This window comes from Macaca thibetana, chromosome 7 (assembly GCF_024542745.1).
Source record: "Macaca thibetana thibetana isolate TM-01 chromosome 7, ASM2454274v1, whole genome shotgun sequence".
In the NCBI taxonomy this organism is placed as follows: domain Eukaryota; kingdom Metazoa; phylum Chordata; class Mammalia; order Primates; family Cercopithecidae; genus Macaca; species Macaca thibetana.
In genome coordinates, this window is record NC_065584.1 from 71,178,038 (window position 1) to 71,201,980 (window position 23,943).

At 45.3% G+C, this 23,943-nt stretch overlaps 1 protein-coding gene, 1 long non-coding RNA gene and 1 pseudogene across 2 annotated transcripts in view; 2 read left to right on the plus strand and 1 right to left on the minus strand.

Moving 5' to 3' along the window:
- LOC126958030 (uncharacterized) overlaps positions 1-19,064 on the minus strand; it is a 50,816-nt gene extending 31,752 nt beyond the window's left edge. Inside the window, exon 1 of the long non-coding RNA XR_007727043.1 lies at positions 18,637-19,064. This is a non-coding gene — a long non-coding RNA (uncharacterized LOC126958030). The remainder of the gene's footprint in view (positions 1-18,636) is intronic.
- On the plus strand, positions 17,815-20,437 carry NKX2-8 (NK2 homeobox 8). Its single transcript, XM_050796068.1, has 2 exons — positions 17,815-18,222; positions 18,987-20,437. The coding sequence occupies exons 1-2, from the start codon at positions 18,066-18,068 to the stop codon at positions 19,538-19,540; spliced, it is 711 nt and encodes a 236-aa protein (XP_050652025.1). The 5' UTR covers positions 17,815-18,065; the 3' UTR covers positions 19,541-20,437.
- A 1,227-nt stretch (positions 20,438-21,664) lies between these two features.
- Positions 21,665-23,819, plus strand: LOC126959156 (60S ribosomal protein L29-like; annotated as a pseudogene).
- The last annotated feature ends 124 nt before the right edge of the window (positions 23,820-23,943 follow it).

The window sequence follows — 23,943 nt, forward strand, 5'->3', positions numbered from 1 at the left end:
GATAAATAATAGATACATCAATGGATAAAGTCCTCCTGACTTTTTAGAGTCAGGAGGAAACTTGGGAATCACCTGATTCAACCAATTTGTTTTTACAAATGAAGAAACATAGACAAAGAGAGGTTACATGACTCTCCTGGGTTATACAATTACTAACATAAATATTATTAACTAAATCTTCTGACGTCTAATATGCACTTTTCTCCCCATGAAACCATCCAGCTTCTACTTATTCTAACTATTTTTATATTCATCTAATTCCATTAATTTTTAAATTTTAGATAATGGTGTTTTTGTTTAATTAAGAAATTACACATTATATTTCAGCTTTGTTCACTTATCTTATATCTCATACAGTATTTTTTTTTTTTTTTTTTGAGTCGGAGTCTTGCTCTGTCGCCGGGGCTGGAGTACAGTGGCCGGATCTCAGCTCACTGCAAGCTCCGCCTCCCGGGTTTACGCCATTCTCCTGCCTCAGCCTCCCAAGTAGCTGGGACTACAGGCGCCCGTCACCTCGCCCGGCTAGTTTTTTGTATTTTTTTAGTAGAGACGGGGTTTCACCGTGTTAGCCAGGATGGTCTCGATCTCCTGACCTCGTGATCCGCCCGTCTCGGCCTCCCAAAGTGCTGGGATTACAGGCTTGAGCCACCGCGCCCGGCCTCTCATACAGTATTTTAAAAACCTAAATTTGTTTCCCAAGTACTTAAATAATATGCACTCAATGTGTCATATCTGGAAAGTAAAGGAACCTGTACAGCAAAAAAAAAATACTTGATTTCACCAATCAGAGATAATCACTATTAACATTTTAGTACATTTCCTCCTAGTTTTCCTCTTCTTTTTTAAGAAAGAGTCTTGCTCTGTCACCCAGGCTAGAGGGCAGAGATATGATCTCAACTTGCCACAGCCTCAACCTCCCAGGCTCAAGCAATCCTTCCACCTCAGTGTCCCGAGTAGATGGGACTACAGGTGTGTGCCACCATGCCCAGCTCATTTTTGTATTTTTTGTAGAGACAAGGTTTTGCCATGTTGCTCAGGCTGGTCTTGAACTCTGAGCTCAAGTGATCTGCCCACCTCAGCCTCAAAGTGCTGGGATTACAGGTGTGAGCCACCAAGCCGCAGGCATTAGCCACTGCACTTGGCCTTTCCTCCTAGTTTTCAGACACTTGTTACACTGTTGAAATCATGCTGTTGATAGAATTTTATATTCTAGGGTTTTGTTTGTTTACCATATCTGAAGCCTTTATTGTGTCATTACAAATGCTTTGTACACACATAATGCAAATAGCTACATAGAGTTCCTCATTTCATGATGACACAAGTATCTTAACTATACCCTAAGCCTGGAATTTAGATTGCTTCAAACTTTCCATTCTTTTAAGTACTGCTGCAATATTTATGCATACATATTTCTATACATTTCTGATTTCCTCTTGGGAAAAAAGCCTAAAAGCAAAAGAGTCAAAAGCTATTTACATTGTTAAGGCCCTTGATACATTTTGGCCAATTGTTTTTCTGGAAGTTGATGTCAACAGACACACGAATCAGCAAGCGTCATAGTACTTTTTAGGGTATTTTCCCACAACTAGTATCTCATTTCTATAATCAATTCAGTCTTGAATGACCTATTGTCTAAAATAGTTGTTGCTAAACACCAGTTATAAATTAAAATTGCAAACCAGACCCACAGCCCCCTTTGTCTTGCATTTCTTTAGTTTGCTGGTGTGCCCTATGGGTGAGACATGTCCCACACACAGCACTGAAAAGGTAAGTCAGCAGCTTTTATTGATTTGCTTTCTGACTGCACACACTTTTTTGGGTTAAATGTTTTGAAGTCCTACTAAGTGGGCCCTGCGCTAGAAACAAGAGGTAAAAAATAGTTTGTAGCCTCAAGTTGTTCTCAGCATAGAGGGCGAGGTAGCCAGGAAAACCACAGTGGCTCATGCCCCCTTGACTGGATGCATAGGGCGCTGTGAACACCCAAACTGGGCACATGAGACTCAGTCTCTGGAGGCACTGCCGGCTTTTCAGGAGGCACAGTACGCAAACTCTGGCTTCCAAGGTGATGAGTACACCAGACAGAAGACCTCAGGTGATGATGGTCTACACAGAGGAAACATCCTGGAGTGAACTGCATACTCTCCTGGGTAGCCTTGGAGACATTTGACTTTAGAAAAGCTACTTAACCTCTTTGTTACCTCAGATTCCTCATCCATAAAAATACTACTAACAGGAATTACTTCATAGGACTGCAAAGAATAACTGAGATAACACAGGTAAAATGTTAGAAAAGTGTGGGGTACATCCTATGAGCTCCAAAGATGTTAGATACCATCATTATCATCATTATAGCTGAAGCACCGAGTTCAAGTAACGAAGTGATGGGAGATGTGTGATTGGCGGGAGACAGGGTGAGCTCATGAAGACTTTCTGCAACATTCTGAGAAGGATGTACTTTACCCTCACACCTGTAAGTCCCTTAGAAGTATGTTTTGAGTTTTGGAGTTAACTGTCTAGAGGCAGGAGGCTGAACTAATAATCTCCTCAAATTCCTTCCAGCTCTGAGACACAATTCCCACTTGACAGCAAACAAACTCAGTCTCAATCTTTGACACACAGTCTTACATAACACAACTGCTTCCATTCAGCCTTGGGTCAGTAACCAAAGACAGATATCTTCCCTGCCCTCTGGAATTTTTAATGGTTTACACTCACCTCATGGGAATCATTCTTTTAATAATATTAAACTATTTCACTAGAGAATAAATTCCTGGTTGGGGGTGGGGAGTGTATTAAAAAGAAACCCAGTCCCCCCACCAAAAAAAAAAAAAAAAAAAAAAAAAAAAACTGAAAAAGATCTTGGGAATGTTCACGCACTGCAGGGTAGGTTTCACTGGAAGCGAATGTGAAACCAGATGGGCTGATTTTGTCCGGAGGAGAGACAGTCTGCTTATTTTCCCTCTTTCCTCTTGCAGCTTCAACTAAGCAACAGGGAGACAGCCACAGCCCAGCTGCCCACCTCCATAGCAGCCCCCATCCCTCCATTTGGGTCATCTCTGGCAACCTGGTTAGTACATAAGTCAGCCCAGATACTACTCCATGCTTCCTCATTCCTGCCCCTCTGCCTCAATGTGTCTGTGCCCCCACCTTCACACTAGTTGGTCCTGCCCAGTTTTGTAAAGGCAAATGTCTCCAAAGATTCATTGTTGTCTCCCTGAGCAAACAGGGTGAGAGATAAGGGAAAGTGGCAGGGAGTAGAATAACCATCCATCCCAGATGGCACCAGTTGTCCTGTTATAATTATAGCACTTCCTTTCCTTCTTAAAAGTGTCCTGGCCGGGCGCAGTGACTCATGCCTGTAATCCCAGCACTCTGGGAGGCTGAGGTTGGCGGATCGAGGAGTTCGAGACCAGCCAGGCCAACATGGCAAAACTCTGTCTCTACTAAAAAAAAAAAAAAAAAAAAAAAAAGTACAAAAATTAGCTAGGCATAGTAATGCACACCTGTCATCACAGCTACTCAGGAGGCTAAGACAGGAGAATCACTTGAATCTAGGAGGTGGAAGTTGCACTGAGCCAAGATCTCACCATTGCACTCCAGCCTGGGTGACAGAGCAAGACTCTGTCTCAACAACAACAACAAAAATGGTCCTGTTTGGATACTAGTTACAGGCAAACCCTATGATTACATGCATATTAAACATTTAGCCCCATAAATCCAGGGCTGGGTCATTTTTCATTATTGAGTCTTGAGAACAGTGCCAACAGAAGGTGTCTGATAATCTGCTGCACTCATCCTAGCTTGATCTTTAGTGACGATCCTACCTGCATCAAGTCTCTGAGATCTGAACCTCAGTGTTTACATCTGTAAAATAGAGATAATCATACTTACCTTATACAACTGCAAACGAAACAAAGACAATAGTGTATTTTATGTTCTAGAAACTGCAAAACATTAAGCAAATGTCATTTTTCATAACACAGCTACTGTCACATAGCAAGCATGCCATAAATGCTTGCTGATTCAACAAATAGGTGAATAAGCCAGTAATAATAAATTAGCAGCCCTCAGTGGGTAAATGACTGATTCTCCTTAAATTGGAATGCCATATTTAGCAACCAAAGCTTTGACTTATCTAAAAATGAGCTAGCAAAATAAACCTCTCCCATAGGCTTGCTATGAGAACTAGAAAGGAAATAAATAATTGAAAAACATTAGGGAAAGTGGTACATGCAGCTGAAGCTCAGCTAAATGTAACATGAGGAGATAGGTCCCTATAAGCTAGCCCCTTCTGTAACCCCAGAATCGACAGGTGACAAGAGAGGGGCAGGACCTGCTCTACCTGGTTTTCTGGTAAAGGGCATAACCTTTAGACACAGTTGAGCCAGGATGGTGATTCAAGCGGGGGTTTCTTGATTCTTGTTTCACTTGGGACAGTTTAGGACCCAGAGGAAGTTCATTGTTATACCAGTGTGGAAATTCCTCTGCCTGGTGCACTTTTATGACCTGAGTGGTCCCCCACTAACAGACACCATAAAATGCTAATTCATCTTTTTTTCTGATTGGAAAAGGAAAGGACACTTAGAAAATAAAGCATTGAAGTGCGTTTGTTTTCAGCCTGGGTTTTAGAATATAGGATTTTGGAGTCACAGAAGTCTGAGTTCCACATCAGATTTGACTGTCAATAGCTAGAACTAAAAAAAGAGAAAAGAAAGAAAAAAAGATCCTGACAAAGAAGCAGGAATCTCAACTAAACAGCACTAAATACCAATTTTGCGTATATCTCCTAACGATGGAATTGGCCATGCGCCAGTCATCTGGCATTTGAGCCTCACATAAATTATAAAGTCTGTGAGATCTTTTATTGAGCAACAAGATGTTGGGTGTGAACAAAGCATGTCTTTTCACAGCAAAGCAAAATTTTTAACTTGGAAAAAAATTACTCACCCAGCTTGTCAATTACAAATTTCCCATTCATTTGTGTTCATCAGATGTAGCCCTCCCTGAGTGTCAAAGACCAGGGATTGAATGAAGAGCTCCACGAGCACCTTTGGTAACACAAAATATAGTAAGAGAAAGACCCTCCTCAATGAGCTTGGTGTCTAGTTGGGCTGACAGGACACATACATAAGACAGCCATTCAACTGCTTTCAGAAAACTAGTGAGAAGCAGAGAAGTCACATGATAAAGGCAGAGAAGCAAAACCTTACCCAAATAAGCAGAGAGAGGATGCAATACTTTTGGGCAATGACAGCTGCAAATTTAGGCATGAGATTTTCAGTACTTCTTTCCTGCTTAATCAGTATCATCAGGCACCTCCTGGTGTGGGATAGGCCCTTAAACTGCCACTGCATCTTAATCCTGATTAACTCACTCAGATTTCTGATCTTGCTCACCAAACTCTAAAACCAACTCCTATGCCTGTGCTCAGACTCTAGGGCTTAGTTTTTTCACATCTGAACTACGGTGGTACCCTGCTTTGATTTTCACAAGGAACCCATTGATAAGGGTCTTTTAAGAGATGATCCATTCTGCTGTTTCCTGATCAATGCAAGTTTCCAAGTCCTTAACCCAGTCATGTGGGCAATGCTTCCTGGGAACCAGAAGTCACTCAGTAGAGGTGTAGAAACATGGCAAAATCAGCAGAGCTGAAGCGGCACAGAAAACATTCCTGGACAGGTCGGGGAGTATGAGAGCCCAGGAAGTAACAGCAGGCAGCCAGGTACACTGTGCTTTCTTCCAAAGAGAGGGGCTTTAGCAACAGGCATATGTGGATTCACATCCTGTGTCTACCACTTAATGGCTGTCTGATTTTGGACCCTTTCCGAGTATCAGTATTTTCACCCATAAAATGGGACTATCATAAAACATAACTCCCAATGTTATGAGGTCTGAATGAGCTACCTTTTATAAAATGTTTACCATTTTAACATACAGTAGTTTCTTTTCTGAAAACATGAAAAAAATTGTATAAAGGAGTCAGCAATTGACCCCTAACCTCAAGGAAGAGCTGCAGAGAGAGACTGAATCCACTCGGGAAGACTTGTCCACAATTACTATACCAAAAATAGCAACAGATCCTTGAAGAAAATCACTAATATCAAGGAAAGATCATGAATTTTGGTTGTCAAAAATAATGGAAGAATCAGGTTCTCTGGTTAAATGGGTAGTCTGGTTAAGAGAGAGTCCTCTTCACATTGTTTTCCTACCATGGAAATTGAGTAAATATTTCTTGAATATACCATACAATAATATTATATATACCTTTATTACAAAGGTATATATTACTTTTGGGGGAAGGGCAATTCAGATAATATTTCAGAATCCTTTAGTAGTTAGGAACCGTACTTTGCATATTAGTCTTCACTGGGTGTAGTGGGATGAACTGTGTCCCCCCCAAAATATATATTCAAGTACTAACCGGATGTGAAGGCAATCTGGTTGTGACATCCGTCACCCCATGGATCGCCAGGGTGGATTCGGCTGATCCGGCTGGCTAGGCAGGTGTCCCTTTCCTCCCTCACTGCTCCATGTGCGTCCCTCCCGAAGCTGTGTGCTCGGTGGAAGAGGAGGACAATACCCAATAGAGGAGGACCAGTCTTGGGTCAAGGGTATATGACTAGCTTCACTCCCCTGCTAGAACCTCCAAACAAGCTCTCAAGTACTAACCTCCAGTACCTGTGAATGTTGACCTTATTTGAAAATAGGATCTTTTAAGATGTAATTAGTTTGGATGATGTCATACTGGATTAGGGTGGGCCCTAAATCCAAGGAGAGGCCATATAGAGACACGAACACACACAGAGGAAGGCCATGTGACCATGGAGGCAGAGATTGGAATAAGGCAGCTTCGTGCTAAGAATACCAAGGATTGCCAGCAACCACTAGAAACTACAAAGCAGCAAGACAAGATTCTTCTCTAGAGCCCTTGGAGGGTACAGGGCCCTGCCAACATCTTGATTTCAGACTTTTAGCCTCCAGAATTGTGAGGGAATACATTTTTGTTGCTTTAAGTCACTAAGTTTGTGGTAATTGGTTATGACAGCCCTTGGAAAATTAATATATCAGGTAATACCTGAATGGAAGTTTTGATGTCCACATTTTATAACTTGCTTTCATAAATGTAGAATAGCTATATATTAAGGAGAGTTGTTCCTTAGTACACTTGGAAGCATACTCATTTGGTAATTATACAATTAAAAATAATGATATATTATTGAAGAATTATGTGTATATCAAATGGTAGTACATAGAATATGCAAAAGAATTCCTCATTAAACACTCGCATTCAGTGAAAACAGTTGTAAAACAATTCATCAGCAGAATTGCTTTACACAGAAAATTTTCAGGAGTAAAAGCAGCAGAGTAGTATCACCTCTTTTATTATTTCTCAGTCAACCACCTTTAAAAGTTTTGCCCTTTTCTTATTAAATTAGTGATTATTTGGACCTGCTAGAATTATCAAAATTAAATTCTGTTTTCAACAAAATGCTCTTTTTCTCTGTATGGCAAAAACTTAGCATAAAACTCTAAGCATGAGAAAGTTCGGGTTGCCTTTTATTTACAGTCTTTATCAAGCAAATAATATTCATATTTTGAATTATGCAAATAAGCATTTACATGATAAATCGTAATTGCTCTCAGACAGCTGTTTATAATTGGGTAAATGAGACACACTTTTAAATTGTCTAAATACATACTTACCCATGTTTACATATTTATACACTAGACTAACTATTCTCAATCAGCTGTTATCATCTATTGTGTCTTATACAGACCAAGGGAAAAGAAATTTGGAGAATAAACAGCAAAATCCCTTTTAACTTGCTCTGAGACCAGAAGGACTACCATTTCTTTCAAATAAAGGGTGAACTCTTTCAACACACCCCTTGCCCATGGCACTCCACAATACCTCTGGCAGGAAATGCTTTAATACCACTCCACTTGGGTGGGAAGTTAATCCTGGTCCATATCTTTATCTGATTAGCTGCAATACGGCAAAGAAGAAACATGTCCCTTCTAAGGAGGCATTTTTACACTCAAAAAGCCCATTTGTCACATATTTTGCAATGTATTCTGTGCTAACCCCCCAAAAATCAAGTTTTTCTTTCGAGAATACAGAAGAAATACAGAGCACACAGTGCCTATCCTGGAGAGGCTTACAGTCTAATTAGGAAGATGGAATTAACACATTCAAAATGCTCAGAAGGCAATTAAGAGGAAAATCAGATGATTTTGACTAAAGAGCTAAAGGAACTTGGAAAACAAAATAATATGACCTTGATTTTGAGGTTAGACTGGGAGCCAGCTGGCTTCTCCCTGCAGAATGGGGACTCTCCAGCCACTATAGGGCTGGCACAGATGAGGAATGCAGGAGCCTGTCCCCCACCCACCACATTCATATCGTCTTCCAGGTAAATCCAGGGCCCTGATGTGACACAGCTTTCCTTTAACTTGCCATTCTCTTTTCCCTTTTCTCTATTTTCCTCAGTAGGTGAAGAATTGTACCTTAAAACAAACAAACAAACAAACAAACAAACAAACAAAAACTCAACGCATTTTCCTTTGCTTTTCTAAGCAGTCAACATTTGCCTGTTTCTGGTCCTTTCCAGGCAAGTGCATTTGTTTCCAATTCGTCTGATTCTGTTCTTATGTGGTGTTTCACATGTGCTAAAGAGAGAGAACTTTTACTCCAAGATGCTCTGGCTGAATTGAGAGGATTCAAATGCTACTTCAGGAACTCACATGTTAGAAAGAATGAATCCTGAAGCACAGAGACTCCAGGGGAAAAAAACCTGAAGCAGCAACAGAGCCACCCAGAAATGAAAACATTAGGGCTTGGGAGCCTCTATTCTTCCATTAAAGTGAGATGAGAGCCTTTGCATTGCCAGCAGAGATTTGAGAGCCAGGAGAGCAAAGTAGGCCTGAGGCCAAAATCTGAAACTGGAGTGTCTGAGAAATGCTGCCGAGTTTAAAGACACCTTTTCTATAGGCACCTTTCCCCTTACTCTGTTAGGAGAAGAAAGGTTATTCGGGGACTCATGGTGCAGGGTATGCTGAAGCAAAAAGAACCCTAGATTAGGAAAATCTGGGCTCCAAGTCAGGCTCTGTGAGATTCTGGGCAAGTCACCCAACCTCCCTCTGTGGCTCCATTTCTTCTGTGAAAGGAAGGGGTTGAACCAGATAAAGTTCTCTACAGCTCTGTCACTGATAATCCTAAAGTTATTATAGGTCAGCTCCAAGTTGGTTATATGGGGTAAAACTCAGCTGCTCCATAAGCATCTCACTTCTCCCAAGACACATTATTACTACAACAATTGCCACATATGAGTACCTACTAACTGTGGGCAAGCATCCCAAGCTCCCAAAACAAATATCTCATTAATCCTCACAATCCCTGTATGAATTTTTATTTCCATTTAGACATGTGGAAACTGTGGCTTGAAGAAATTACAAAACTTGATCAAGGTCATTTAGGTACTACTGGGAGAGCCAGACGACAAACCCAGGTCTGGTTCTGTCTATTTGATCCCCAAATCTGGTGCTTGTTGGAAAGAAAAATCAGGTTGCTTGTTATGGACTATGAACTATACTTGACTAGATCAGCCTCAGTACTAGCTTAGTGCCTGGTGCTCATGAGTCACTTACCATATATTTGTGGGTTATAATTTTCTCAAAATTCTGCCCCGTGAGAGACCTGCATGCTACTGACAATAAAGCGGGGTGTGTGGGCAGTCTTGTGTGGGGGGTGGAGGGGGTTGTACATTTTGCGTAATTCCATGACTCTAGTTAGTGATTAGTCACTCCCATGAACAGCCTTCCAGATCCACCAAGAGTGTGATCGCTGGCCACAGCGGCCAGAGTGCAGACCTCCTGACATTTTGGTCATACTTGGAAGAAGAAAACTGACTGTGGATACAGCATAGCTTGGAACAAGAATATGACCATTCCCCACCACCTCGGCTGTCTTCTGAGCAGAACTCTGGGTGGCTGGCCTGGCCCCCAGGCTCCAGGTCTCTGTCGGTCTCCAGAACTGACAAGAATCACCTTGGGTGGTCGCTCCCATGCCCATTGTGCACGTGCAGCTTTCTGCCTATTGACATTAAGGGATGTGCCCCAACCTTCCCTTTGTTCCATCCTCGATTTAAGACACATTTGTTCTCACTGGCTTTTAACTGATTTTCAATCTGTGTTCATTGCTGGGGTAAGTTAACTTTTAAAAAACTTCGATTTGCAAAGGGTTTCTGTGCTGCCCAATTTGCATTGTAACAGACTAAGCTGTTTGGAAACAAATACAACTTACACCAGATGAAGCCACACTGCTAGTCACTGAGATGCTGAAAAACAAAAAACAAAACAAACAAACAAATCACAACAGGATCCCTACATATCAGACTTTGTTCCCTACATGGACTTTTAAAATGTACAGGCCGTCAGGTCCCTTAATTGACATCTGAACAAACCACCAAGCCCTTTCTCCTCTACACTGGGTGGTGTGGTACTCCAGAGGTGATAAAACGGACTCCCTGCCACTTGCCTTCCCTTTACCATCCTCAAGCTGGTAAAAGTCCTGGCTGGCTGGAGATGGGGGATCCCTAAGCTGAGACAAGCACTCACTCTCTCGCTTTCTCCTCCCTTCCTCCTTCCCTTCACCCAGTCCCACCCACCTCCTTTCAGTGCAAACTACCTCGATTCAGTTAGAGACCCTTGCAGGTTTCTCCCCTCATCCCCACCCCCATGCTAGGGATGCTGTTGTGATCAATCAGCTGCTGGGAGAATCAGGATCTCACCCTGACTTCCTTAGGATTTGAATAATAGAAAATTTCAATAACAGAAAAACACTGTAATTCATATAAAGAGATATTCATGTACTTTTTCTAATGGTCCTATAAAAGAGATGACTAAAACAATCCATGGAACTTGAGTAGTTTTTATTTTATTTTTATTACAGAAAAAAACCGGAAGGCTAAATTCACCAGGGATGACCTGCTAATAATCTTGGATAACCCCTGCATCCTGGCGTCTGAGCTTTCACAAAATTCATCATTATAAAATCATTTTAACAATACATAAGAAATAGGATGTCTAACTTTAGGTACATATTTATACCTTGGATTTTCCCCTACTAAATTTGCCTTATAGCCCAGTCATTTTGTGTAAGAAAAAGTTTAAAAAGGAAGGCTTTGTTTTGGTTTTAAAGTAGCCAAACCCAAAGAAGCAACTACAATAGAATCTGTGACCATCTATTTCTTTCTCATACTACAAACTAACGGAACATATCCATACTTCCAGTGCCCAAGAAAAAAGAAAACCTCAGTTTTCATTATGTATAAAAATGTGCACATCCTGATGGCATAGCCATCCAGGAATATATCAGTCGAGTTTATGTAAACTGACTTGACGTGAGGAGCTGCTAATGAAAATGAGCACTGGAAACACGCTGCTCATGGGTGGATGTGTCAAGCACAGATGGTCTTCACGGTGAGTTCATGTGAACCATGGACAGAGGAAAGCTGGAAACAGACTAGCTGGAAACCATGGGGCAGTAACCTGGGGTTGGTTATAAATTAAATGAGAGCTTGACAAAACATGGAATCCAAAAAATACAATGCAAGTTTTCTGAAGTGCTCTCTTGTTTCCTCAGGTTTGTGTTACAAAGCAAAATGTTACATTTTAAGAATAAGCCAAGGAAGCTCTAGGATGGAGCTTGTTGACAAAAGAAATGTGGTCAGCAAAGAAAAAATTATGGGGCTTTCTTTTTTTTTTGTCTCAATTAAAGGCCATACCCGATTAAAAAATACAAACATATATTAAGGATGAATTTCTTATCTTGGGGATACTGAAGCTATCATTTAAAAAAATCTACCTAAAGTATAGTTTTACTAAAGCTGTGTTAAACATGGCATATATATTTTTGTGTCAGAGATAATTTCCTTAGATAAAGTCATTTCTTAGTTGTTTCCTAACTTGAACAAGTTCAATTTATGGGTTTTAAGATTCAGACTAAGACAAATAGAACAGTAAATTTCTCAAGAAATTCTAAACGCCCTTCTTCGTACCCTGTCGCTAAACCTAGAATGCCCAGCGTGGAGCTTTGTCATTTATATATTTGTCTGATGGCTCCAGAAGTAGTTTCCATGGTAAGCTCCCTGTGCACAAGAAGCAGGGTGAGTGGAATGTCTCCTGCCAATGAAGAACTTTTCACTGACAGTGATAAAGGCCAGGAACCTCCTTCACACAAATGATTGAAAAACAGAACACGGAGGACATTTTTATTTTGTTTTGTTTCCTTTGTGTGGTATGTGACTTCAGTGCAAATACCCATTTAATCAAGAATACAAAGACAGCCACCTTTGCTGGTTAAGGGATTTCCAGAGGCTTCAGTAAACATATATAGTTCTTTTACTTTTTTGTGGGGAAATTCCTGCAAGTAGTCATTTCTTGCTCCTGTTGTGCATTTGTGCCACGTCTTGGAAGAGGGGAAAAGATTTTTCCAAAGGAAAATTTAAGACTAAACTAAATAGGATCTAGAAAAATTTGAAGTGTTTTTAAAAACTAATGCCTATCTACTGTCATAATTTTTAGAACTATAAAGACTTTGGGAAAGAATGTAAAAGCCACTATCAACTGGAACTTTTCCATCCATGCTTTATCCTCTTTGAGTTGATGAGATCAAATTGAACCTGTAGCTTCTAAGCTAGCACATGCTGTCTTTCTCTTTCACTTTTAAATCATTCTTTTCTAATACCTTCTATTACAATGGACTCTCTAGCTCTTCTTTAGTCCTCTTCATCCTCCCCACTGATTTCTTCAATTCTAGGGATATCTCAGTCTGTCTTGCCTTCAAGTCTCTCTTTAAGTTTTCCATCTTCCAGATAATCTCTTGTGACTGAGACTGAGGTAAGTGTGAGTATACATTGTAAACATTCTCAAATGTGTAAAATATGAAGTGATATTTTTATTACTACTATCTTCAACATCAATAAGAGAACTGAACATCTGATGCTTTGGCCCTTTGAAAAACTGGAATCCCTGTCTTCACGGAATATTAACAAATACTTCTCCAGAATGATTGGTTTAGTGTTTTGTTTAAATGTCTGTCAAGTAAGGCAGAAATAATACCTCACTTTAATAATGGGATCCTTTTAGAATTCCAGAGATGATCTAACAACAAAGTAAAGGTATATTTTTAAAGACCCCATTATAATGCTTGGGCAATTTAAAAAATAATAACTGGTTTGAACTGAAGTGTTGATGGTTGGTTATAAGCACACACTATGGGTAGGCCTATGTGAGATACTGGGACTGAGATCACTGAATATGTTCCTGGGGTCAATCTACCCTGTCAGCGTCTGCATGTAGCATTAAATGTGACTTAGGGCCTGGAACTTTATTATGTAAACATCAATAAGAATTCTGTGTTATAGAAACAACATCTATATCAGTTGAGCAAAGGAGTATAACACGGTACCTTAAAAAAAAAAAAGCTTAGGCAAAAATAAGAGGTTCAGCTCCGGACAAATAAGATCTGACACCCCTCCTCCAAAGTGTGTTGCTATTTTTATTCTGCTATATCATGCCAACATAGCTATCCTTATTATACCATTGTAAGCCATAAAGAAGACCAGAATATTTAATAAACTAAAAATTAAAAAGTTATTTGCTGGCTTTTTAGTGAATGGAAAGTATGGATATTTAATAAAATAAGTTTATTTTTCAATTAATTGAACCATTTTACCCTCTATATATTTTTTCATGTACATAGTTAAACAACTAGATAAACATATTAGGAAAGATAAACTTTCCCTCTAGAGATCAAGAACAATAACAAAGTCAATGTAAAGTCATTATTTTAAGAGACTGAAGGTAGGATCATTCAAATCTTGTCATTTGGCATTAAACAATAAAATCTAAAGCCATTTCAAAAATGGACTAAATTCCCAGCCTGAACACTGGACTGCTGTCAAGCAATTGATTATTAGCCATTAGAAGGGAATGTTTACATGCTCATGGCAACTAGTTTTCAGAAAGAAAGGCAAAGAGACCTGATTTTAAATGATGCCTTTTCCTTACATCCTATGACCAATCAAGATCATCCACTTCTTGGAAGTGTCAGAACCCCATTTTTATTCTCCTTTTGCTATCTTAACCAGAATAGTGATAAAGAGGGGAGAGCAGTTGCTATGAGGCAAAGAAAAATGTCCTGGCAGTTGAGGGCCCTCCATCTATCAAGGGGAATTTGCAGTGTTGCCTCTCTTCAATACTGTATAGATTTGCAGGATTTTGTGAAACACTTAACCAAAATGGAAGGATTTAAAAACGGAATGCAAGATATAGACACAATCATTTTTTCAAAATCAAGATACTTTAGTTTTATTTCAGAATTTTCTAGTCTTAAAATCTTAAGCATGCAGTAGTGATAATCATCTCTGGACAATACTTCTGAAAGGATGATAATTGTGGACTGCTTAAATTTACTCATATATTACAGCTGCCTAAAGATTAAAAACTCTTACTGGAATTGAGATATATTATATCCAATTACAAGAAAACAAATACTTATCTAATTAAATAATAATATTCACATGCTATGTTAAGTTGCAAATAAGTTCAAGTGTCCAGAATACCAAATAATATATGAAAATCTGGAAATAATGTCCAGTTAAATGCTTACTTGTGATTCTAAGAATCTCTTGGGAATTGGAGGCAATTCGTATATATCTCCAATGTGTAAAAAACTTAAGATTAGCTTGACTGTCTTTTCCTATTGGCCCAGTATCGAAGTAATTTTCCCCTCCCATGTCTGTGAATTTATCTGATGTGAAAAGGCAATATAGAAAGTACCTTTCTCTAATTCTGGCTTTCCTGCATTTCTTCAGAAGGCACAGTTTATATGGAACAATTTCTTGGACTCTCCCGGTTCTAGCTCTCAGAGATAATTCGGCTAAATCCGCGGAGCAGAGTTGAGAGGAAGGTTGGCCTATGGCAGAGGCACTTAGGGCAGAGGAGGGAATCCAAGATGAAACAGGTAAGCTGCAGCCCTTTCTAGAACCAGGAGCTACAGGGTTTCCCTGGGACATCTAAAATGCAGACCAAGGCCCCGGAACACTGTTTCCCAAGACAGTGAACATGAAGCTAGAAGTAATATTTGGAGCGAATCCCAGAGCAAAGTCCTCCCCAGAGCACAAGCGCTAGATGGGGGGATGTATCTCTGCTTTGGGAGCCAAACACTAAGAGTAAAAGCAAATATTTGATGCTGAAGAGCTCTTAAGAGCTGAAGAGCGCCATTTACTTATTTCTACACGTCAGTGTGGGCTTAGGATGTTAAATAGATTAAAAGGCTAAGAGAGGTCAGTCATTCAAGGAAAGACTCTTCTTTTGCTTCTCCTGACTTGGTCCTTTTCCCTAAATTGTTATCTACCCCACCCTACTCCTGTGGAGGATCCTTGGGAAACTGGAAAGATGACACCTCCTCTCCTAGAACATCCTGGAGAAGGAGTCAGTCCTGGGGCTAAGAATTCAAGAACCTCAGGGAGGAGGGAGTCTAAATGTCCGGCTGGTAAATGCTACAATGAAGATATGTATAGAAAAATTCCTGAGATACGGAATCATAAAACTAGTAGGGTCCTTAGAAATTACCAAATATATTCTCCTATTTTCTTCTGCATCAGATGAATTAAAAAAAAAAAAAAAGGAAGGAAGGAAGCTTAGAGAAATGAGGTGGTTAGAGATAGGTAGGGGCAGAGCAAGGATGCAAACCGATTTCCAGGCCAGAGCTCCTTCTACTTTACACAGTATCATAGTTCAACACCGAATTTGGGAATCAGTCATAACGCTTGCTTCCCCAGGACTGTCTTTGTCAGTGCCTCAGCGTCTCACTAGAGGGGTGGGCTGGCAGAGATTGCCAGGCCTCGGGCCCTGGCCAGAGATAAGTCCGCGAGGCCTGGAGCCAGTCTGCGACCTGCCCACTCTCTAGACGCCGAGGGCTCAGAAGCTGATGAGCGGTGCGCAGCGGGTTTCCGGACTACACTGCCCCCTGCCCACTCCAGGCTCCCGCCCCAGCCCCGTCTGCAGAGAGGACAGCCAAGTCATTTCAGTTTAATCTTATTTAAAAAGATATAACTAATAAATCTATTGCCAGGGCCGCGGAAAGACGGCCAGCAGAGTCGATCGTGCTCCCAATCCCATTGAACCCCATTGAAAACCATGACAACACCGGACAAGCTCCGATTTATCCCGGCGCGCTAAAGCGCATTGTGAGCAGGCGTCAATCACGTATTATTCCGGACTGAACAAATGCAAAATCTTGACTGGAACAAATGCTTCCAACAGGTCTGGGGCGTCGAGCTCCATTTCCCCTTTGTCCGCGGCCTAGCAGTTGGCCTGTATTGGGGTTGCCTCCGCCCGACCACCCAGCGCGCGGTGCAGCTCCGGGCACCTCCGGCACGCTTGATAGGGAGGCTGCTGGGGAGGGTGCGCGGGGCTTGGCAGGGCCGCGGCCGCCGTAACCAAGCCAGGTTCGAGTTCAGCCCGGGAGGAGCCAGGACTTCTGGTGCAGCCACCCAAGTACAGAGCCCTTGCTACAATTTAGCAATTAAATATCCAAACTATTAACTTCAGTAGGGGAGGCCTCTGAGAGGGCGTTCCTGAGCTGTAGACTGAAGCGCAGTCAGAGATAGGCCATGGGCCAACAAAATGTATCCACGCTGGCCGGTTCCCTGCGCCTCCTACATTGATCATTTTCTAGGGTGGAGCTGTGGAAACTAGAAGATCCCAGAGAAACCCATGGCCGGTGGTATTTTCTGACGGGTAGGCCCTGTCCTAATTCTCCCTATCGGTCCATTCCCGGACAAGGGCGGGCAGTCTCGTCAGGGTCTGCCACGCTGCGAGCGCGGAGCGCAGGCCATGGGCAGGCTCCTGGGCAAAGCCCAAAGCCCAAAGCCCAAAACCCAGGCACTAAGACTGACGTTGAGGCTATGGGGCCAAGGCACACCGGCGGCGCCAGATCATCTGGCGACTCCAAGCAGGCCTCAAAGCCCTCATAGGACGACCTGAGAAGCACCCCCGCCCGGGGGCTCTAGACCGGGCCTGGACCCAAATTTGTGGAGCTCGGCCTCCGAGCTCCGCGATCGGCAGCGGCCGGGCGAAGCTGGGCCAAAGAAACCGGCACCGTAGACCTAAGTAGCTTGGCTGCATGCCTCCTCTGTTTTGCCGGCCTGTGGAGACGTGGAGCTGGGGCTCCGAATGTTATCCCAGCCCTTCCCCAGCACCTCTGAGGCTGTTGGGGGGATGCATGGGGTGATAGGAGGCTCCCAGCGGCCGTAAAAACCCCTGGGCCAACCAGGCTAATCTCTGCGCCCTCCTGAATCTTGTCATCCTGAATCTTAGAGGGGCCCAACCAAAAAGAGAAAGGCAGCGCGCCAGAGTTTAACGCCGCTTTGTAAATCACTTTCTGGATAATTGCGGGAAACTACCACTCCAGCAAACAAGCTCAAAGAATAAAGCAAACAGGGAATAAATTCCTGGGTGCTCATAAACCCACCCCTGTCGCCTCCACCCTTCCCGGCACTCCCGCGGGGCCTGGCCTCAAGTCAGCCCAGGAGGAGGAGGAGGAAGCCGGGGCTGGGTCAGGTGGGTGGTGGCCACCGCTCGCCACCCAAGATGTTATTCACTGGTAACAATCCCCATTATCTGTTCCCATTTTGGGCTAATCAGACAGAATCGCTAATGCCGAAGGCTGCTTCCTGCAGCCTCTGGGAGGTAACTGGGCGCCGAGGGGCGGGGTGCGGGGTGGGACGGGGGCGGAGGTGGCACCTTCCGGGCTCGCCCCGGCTCTGGTCCAGTGCTCATTCAGGTACTTAACACCCTGGAGACCCGGACCTCGGCTTTCAAAGCGGCCCGCGTGGGAAGAGCTGTTTATATAAACAGAGATTCCGCTGTAAATGCGCTAATATTCCGCTGCCAGCGCATGGCGAGCGCCTCCCACGCCCATCCGTAGGAGCGGCGTCCCTGCCGCCCCTCCGTTCCCAGCCTGCCCTGCCCCCGCCTCCTTCCCCTCCTCGGCCATGGCCACCTCTGGACGCCTGAGCTTCACCGTGCGCAGCCTTCTAGATTTACCCGAGCAGGACGCGCAACACCTGCCGAGGCGGGAGCCAGAACCACGCGCCCCGCAGCCCGACCCCTGCGCGGCCTGGTTGGATTCGGAGCGCGGTCACTACCCCTGTGAGTGCGTGGTGGACGGCGGTGCGGGGTGGGAGGTAGGAGGCGTGGGGCAGCAGAATCAAGGGCCGGGCCCACGCGGGGCCAGAAAGCCGAAATCCCAGCCCAGGGTCTGAATTTCCTCAGTCTTGGAAACGGAAGCCCTATCCTCGAACCCCTAACGCATTCGTCCCAGTCGGCACATCCTAAGAGCAGATCCCTGCCTGGCACTAGTGCCCCGAGACTTGGGGTTTCTGTGTCTGGCGATTTCTAGGGGTCGGAATAATTGAATATTTAAAACACGCCGCCCCCTGCCGCCCCCCGCCCCGCCCCCGCTCCCATGCCTGAAAACACGGCCACGATCTCCAGGCCTCCGTCTGGGATTGCCAGTGTTGGCGAGTTTACCCCCACCCCCTTCCCACTCAGGGCTCCGCAAACCTCGGCACACTGCAGTGCGGTCGACCTGGAGGAGGCCCGCGCTGGTGACCCAGCTTGTGATAAACAGGTCGGCCAGCGCAACTACCGGTGCGGACGTGTTAAGAGGGCCCCGGGGTGGGTTTCTTCGGGGCACGATCTCAGGCCCGCTGATGACTGCTGTGGTATGAATGAGGTCACCGCATTCGGAGAGGTGGATGTCCAGCTGTGGACTCAGGAAACTGCCTCATCCCGAAAGTCTCGTGCTAGTGGGCGTGCCCTCCGGCCGGTGCCTCCACGCTCTCGCCAGAAGGGCAGCAGGCCCTCGGAGGGTCCGGCATCTCACCCACCTGTGTCTCCTTTGCCGTCCCTAGCCTCGGACGAGAGCAGCCTGGAGACCAGCCCGCCAGACTCGTCGCAGCGGCCGTCCGTTATGCCCGCGTCTCCGGGCTCGGACGCCGAGAAAAGAAAGAAGCGGCGGGTGCTATTCTCCAAGGCGCAGACGCTGGAGTTGGAGCGGCGCTTCCGGCAGCAGCGGTACCTGTCTGCGCCCGAGCGCGAGCAGCTGGCTAGTGTGCTGCGCCTCACGCCCACGCAGGTCAAGATCTGGTTCCAGAACCATCGCTACAAGCTGAAGCGCGCGCGCGCGCCGGGGGCCGCGGAGTCGCCCGACCTGGCAGCATCCGCGGAGCTGCACACTGCGCCAGGCCTGCTGCGTCGCGTGGTGGTGCCGGTGCTTGTTCGCGACGGGCAGCCGTGCGGCGGCGGCGAGGCTGGCACCGCCGCGGCCCAGGACAAGTGCGGCGCCCCTCCAGCCGCCGCCTGCCCTCTGCCGGGCTACCCTGCCTTCGGTCCCGGTTCGGCGCTTGGCCTCTTTCCAGCCTACCAGCACTTAGCGCCTCCCGCCCTGGTCTCCTGGAACTGGTGAGGCCGCTGGGGGGCACCTGGGGCTACCCTGGACTTTGGAGCGCGCTTTGCGGTTGGAGCAGGGCCAGAGCCAAACACCTGGAACTCTCTCCGGCCGCCTCTCGGCAGCCCCATCTCCTTGGGCGCCAGGGTCTCCTGGCGCGCCCTCACCAGCCATCGCGCAAGCACACACGGGGGACGTGTGCCAGAGCCCCCTCCCTCACCTTCCCTCCACCGCCAGCCCCAGAGTTAGATTTTATGCTTGGGCCTTATTTGTATATTTTAAATAGCGATTTGTATGGGAAGCAAGTTATTTTTTAAAAAATAGAGTATTTTTCCTCGTAGTTCGAGAATAAAATGCGTAGGGTTGGGTCCCCTGCGCGCCTGCCGGGAACGTAGGCAGGAGCCGTGCCCTCCAGACCAGTGTTCGCATCGCTCGCTCGCCCCTTGACTGGCTAAGTGGGGCCCAGCTCCAGTTGGATCGAAGCGCGGATTGCAGTCCCCACACGGCTTTAAGGAAGATACTTGGGGGATGGAGGGGTGGTGGTGTCAGGGTTGGGCGCGGGAAGAAAAAGGAGAGGAGGAAGCTGAGGCAACTTTGGGATTCTTGTCAGCGGGAGGCGTCTCTGGCGGCTCTGGCCCCAGAGTGACTCCGAGGCTCCGCTGGGCTCCCAGAGCTGCTGGTGTTTCAAATACCGAAAAGTCAACCCTGCGGACCACGACAGGGCAAAAGGAGTTTCTCCAGAGATGAACCGGCTAGGCCAGACGCCGGGCGCGCTGCACCGGAACAGCCCAGGCCTGGCCGCAAGCTGTTTCCAGAGTGCAGGGGCCAAGTGCTCCAGGACCCTTTGAAAAGTGCCTGGGGACCTGAAGAGCACCGGGGAACTTGTAACCCCTAGTTAAGCCTGCAAGTGCCTAATGTAGCTGTGATTTCCTGTCTCCTCATGGCGCAGACCAGGATCCGCTGGTCGGCCTCACTTCACCCCCCTTTACCCCCGCCAGTGCACACTAGCACCCCGTGGGTTTGTAACTGCCCCCCTAGGGCCTCCTGTGCAAGCAGTCACTTTCTCACAGAAGCGACGACCTCGCTCCCAGGCACTCACTGCTGGGAGATGCGCCAGAGGAGAGCAGTTGGGGCATCAAGTGCGGGGAAGGGAGCCAAGGGCCCTTATGAAGTCTGTAAGGAGGAGGCATGGGCCTGTTAGGGGCTCTAGCTTTCTTGTCCAAGGAAGAAGAAGGGGAGGATGAAGGGTGGCTGAGGCAGTGTTATCACCTGGGATTTTGGGGGGTGGAGAAAGAGAGGAGGAGAGAGGGGGAAGGGAGTGGGGTGTTTGGGTCTCAGCTGCTGGCCACCTTGCCTTCCATATGGATGCGGTTATCTTAGAAGAATCTCGATCCTTAAACCTCTTTTTGTCTTGGGAACTGAAAAGGGCATTGTCAGGCCTGAAAAGGACCTAGACAAAATCCGCACTGTTTGGATTCAGGACTCTGTTTAATCAGTCCCTGGTGACAATGTAGTGGGTGTTAGCCAGGACAATAGTATCTTTTTAAACCTTGTGGCCTTCAGGAAGACAAAGGGCTTGAATTTTATGGGCTTACAACTTCAATTAGAACAGTGCCAGTGTGCATGGGAGATTATCAAATTTGTATCATAAAACTCCTTTCTAATAAATGATTGTTGGGGAGGGAGCCTGAACATTGTAAGACAGATATTGGGACCTGCCAGGGGGCTTCCCAGTTAGTTCCAGCACAGCAGATGTGAAAGAAAAGGAGGTAATGATTTCTGAAGAAGGCTGGTGTTGGGACTGGCCTCTGGTCAGCTGGCTAGGTGCTGGGATCTTCCATGCTCTTCCTGCATAGTGGTATTTTCTCCAAGAAGTGGGGTAAACATTGGTAGCTTGTTTTCTACTATTGGTGGTGACAAAGACCACCAGAATATTCTTAGGGAGAAACTGAAAAATCACTACCTGTCCAATTCCTTGACTTTTCCTAGAGTTCCAGAGAAAGTAGGTCTTGGAGTGTGCAGTGGAGAAGGCCTATTACATAGGAGGCCCGCAGGACAAAGGGATTTAGACTGTAGAGAAGGCCTCTTTCCAGGAGGCTCTTTGGGAGAGCACAGCTTTAGTCAAATTCATCCTGGTCCTAAATGGTCAGCAGAGGTCTAACCAAGAAGCCACATTCAGCTGCTTGCCAGTGGGGTGGTCAGAGCCCCAGCAAGATGCCCACCCAGGAGCCAGCTTGCGTGCTGGGCAAGAGGAGGACAGCAGTTTCCTGTGACAGAAGCACTGGCAGCCATAAGGTATAAACTGTGGCCCATTTCCTTTCTCTCCTTTTCCTTTAGGCTGATAAGGTCCTTCCTTTGAAGAGGAAAAAACCTTAGGGGAAAGTTTAAATAGCACTCTGATCACCAGCAATCCATTTCAGAGACCTAGGCTGTCAGATTTTTGGGGGATTTTTTTTTTTTTTTTTTTTCCTGTTCAGGAGATAAGCTGGAAAAGATAAATGTCAATCCACTTTGTGGTCTAAAGATCAATCCTTACAATTTCTGACAAAAGCTGAACCCAAGGCCTCTCTACCAGCCACTGTGAGAACAGTTACGATCTCCCATCTGGATGAAAGTACTTCAACCTGTCACCCACCACCAACATCACAAGGCAGATTCACACTCAGCAAACCTTTATTGAAACTTGCTGTGTTGCAGGTATTTTTTAAGGTACTTTCACAGCTGATCTCACAGAAACCTTACACTGTATACATAATACCCCCATTTTATAGATAAGAAACTGCAGCTTGGGGAGCTGCGGCTTAAGGTGCAGACATGGCCAAGTCCAGAACCACACCACACACAACCAGTCCTGAAAATGGCACAGAAATGGTATCAAGAAACTCCGATCACAAAGATACAAATCTCTTAAGGGGATGGACCCTAAGTTCCTGAGGAACATGCGCTTTGCCAAGAAGCGCAACAAGAACGGCCTAAAGAAGATGCAGGCCAACAATGCCACGGCTGTGAGTGTATGTGCCGAGGCTATCAAGGCCCTCATAGAGCCCAAGGAGGTTAACCCCAAGATCCCAAAGGGTGTCATCCGCAAGCTTGAATGACTTGCCTACATTGCCCACCCCAAGCTTGGGAAGCATGCCCATGCTCGCATTGCCAAGGCACTCAAGCTGTGCCAGCCAAAGGCCAAGGCAAAGGATCAAACCAAGGTCCAGGCTGCAGCTCCTGCTTCAGTTCCAGCTCAGGCTCCCAAAGGTGCCCAGGCCCCTACAAAGGCTTTAGATATCTCTGTCTGCCAACGTGAGGACAGAAGGACTGGTGTGACACACCCCTCCTCCCGGGCTGCCGTCTGCATGGGGCTGGGGTCCTCCTGTGCTATTTGTACAAATAAAACTGAGGCAGGAAAAAAAAGAAGGAAAGAAAGAAAGAAAATGAGGCTCAATGGGTGGAGCTAAGTGGCTTGCCCAAAGCAGTTATAAACCTCAAGGAATGTTACCGTTGTTGTCCTCAGCTTAACCCATATTTAGTCACCCTACAAGCTGCCCTTGAGAACAACTGTAATCTGGAGGTAATGATTATATATATATAATATATATAATCACACACACACACATACACACACGGAGACACACACACACACACATACATATATATCTCTCTCTCTCACAACCCTTATAAGCTCTCTTATGGATAGTCTGAAAGGATGAGAAAACACACTTAAAAGTACTAAAAGTACTAGTACTCTGCACAGCTCAGGACCACTCACAGAGGCTGGCCACATATCACAGTAGTTGCTAGTATGTACTGATGTTCTCTGTGTATCAGGTAATATTCTAAGACCTTTACCTCATATTAACTCATTCGGTTTCCACAACTCCACCAGATACTACTACTACCACTATACAAGTGGGAAAATTGAAGACCAAAAAGGTTAGAAGAAACTTGTCCAAGGTCATACGGCTGGTAAGTGACATAGAGGATCTGAACCCAAGCAGTCTAGTTCCAGATCTTACACCTTTGGCCACATGGTGGGAATTATTTCCCCTTCTTTATTTTATTTCTCCCAGCTGACAGTTCTGGTTACCTTCCTCACAGATGCATCTCTAAAGACATGTTCTTTAGCATCTCTATGTCTCTCTGTCTTTCTCTCTCCCCCTATCTACCAGACCTCCAGTTTTTGGACACAGCTTCTGTGGTTCTGCTAAGTCTTTGTGAGCGTTCTTGTCTAGCTGTCAGTGAAACACAGCTCTTGTCTGCAGCTCACAATATTCTCCTTAACTATCATTCCACCATTCTTCTTCCAGAAAAACACCTGCTGCTGCTGCCTTGACACCAGTTGTCCATTCAGTGTTCGGTAGAGTCGCTGCTGACTCTGATGTGCTCTCCTAAGGTCTTCCCCAATCCCGGGCCCAGGTCCCTGTGGAGCT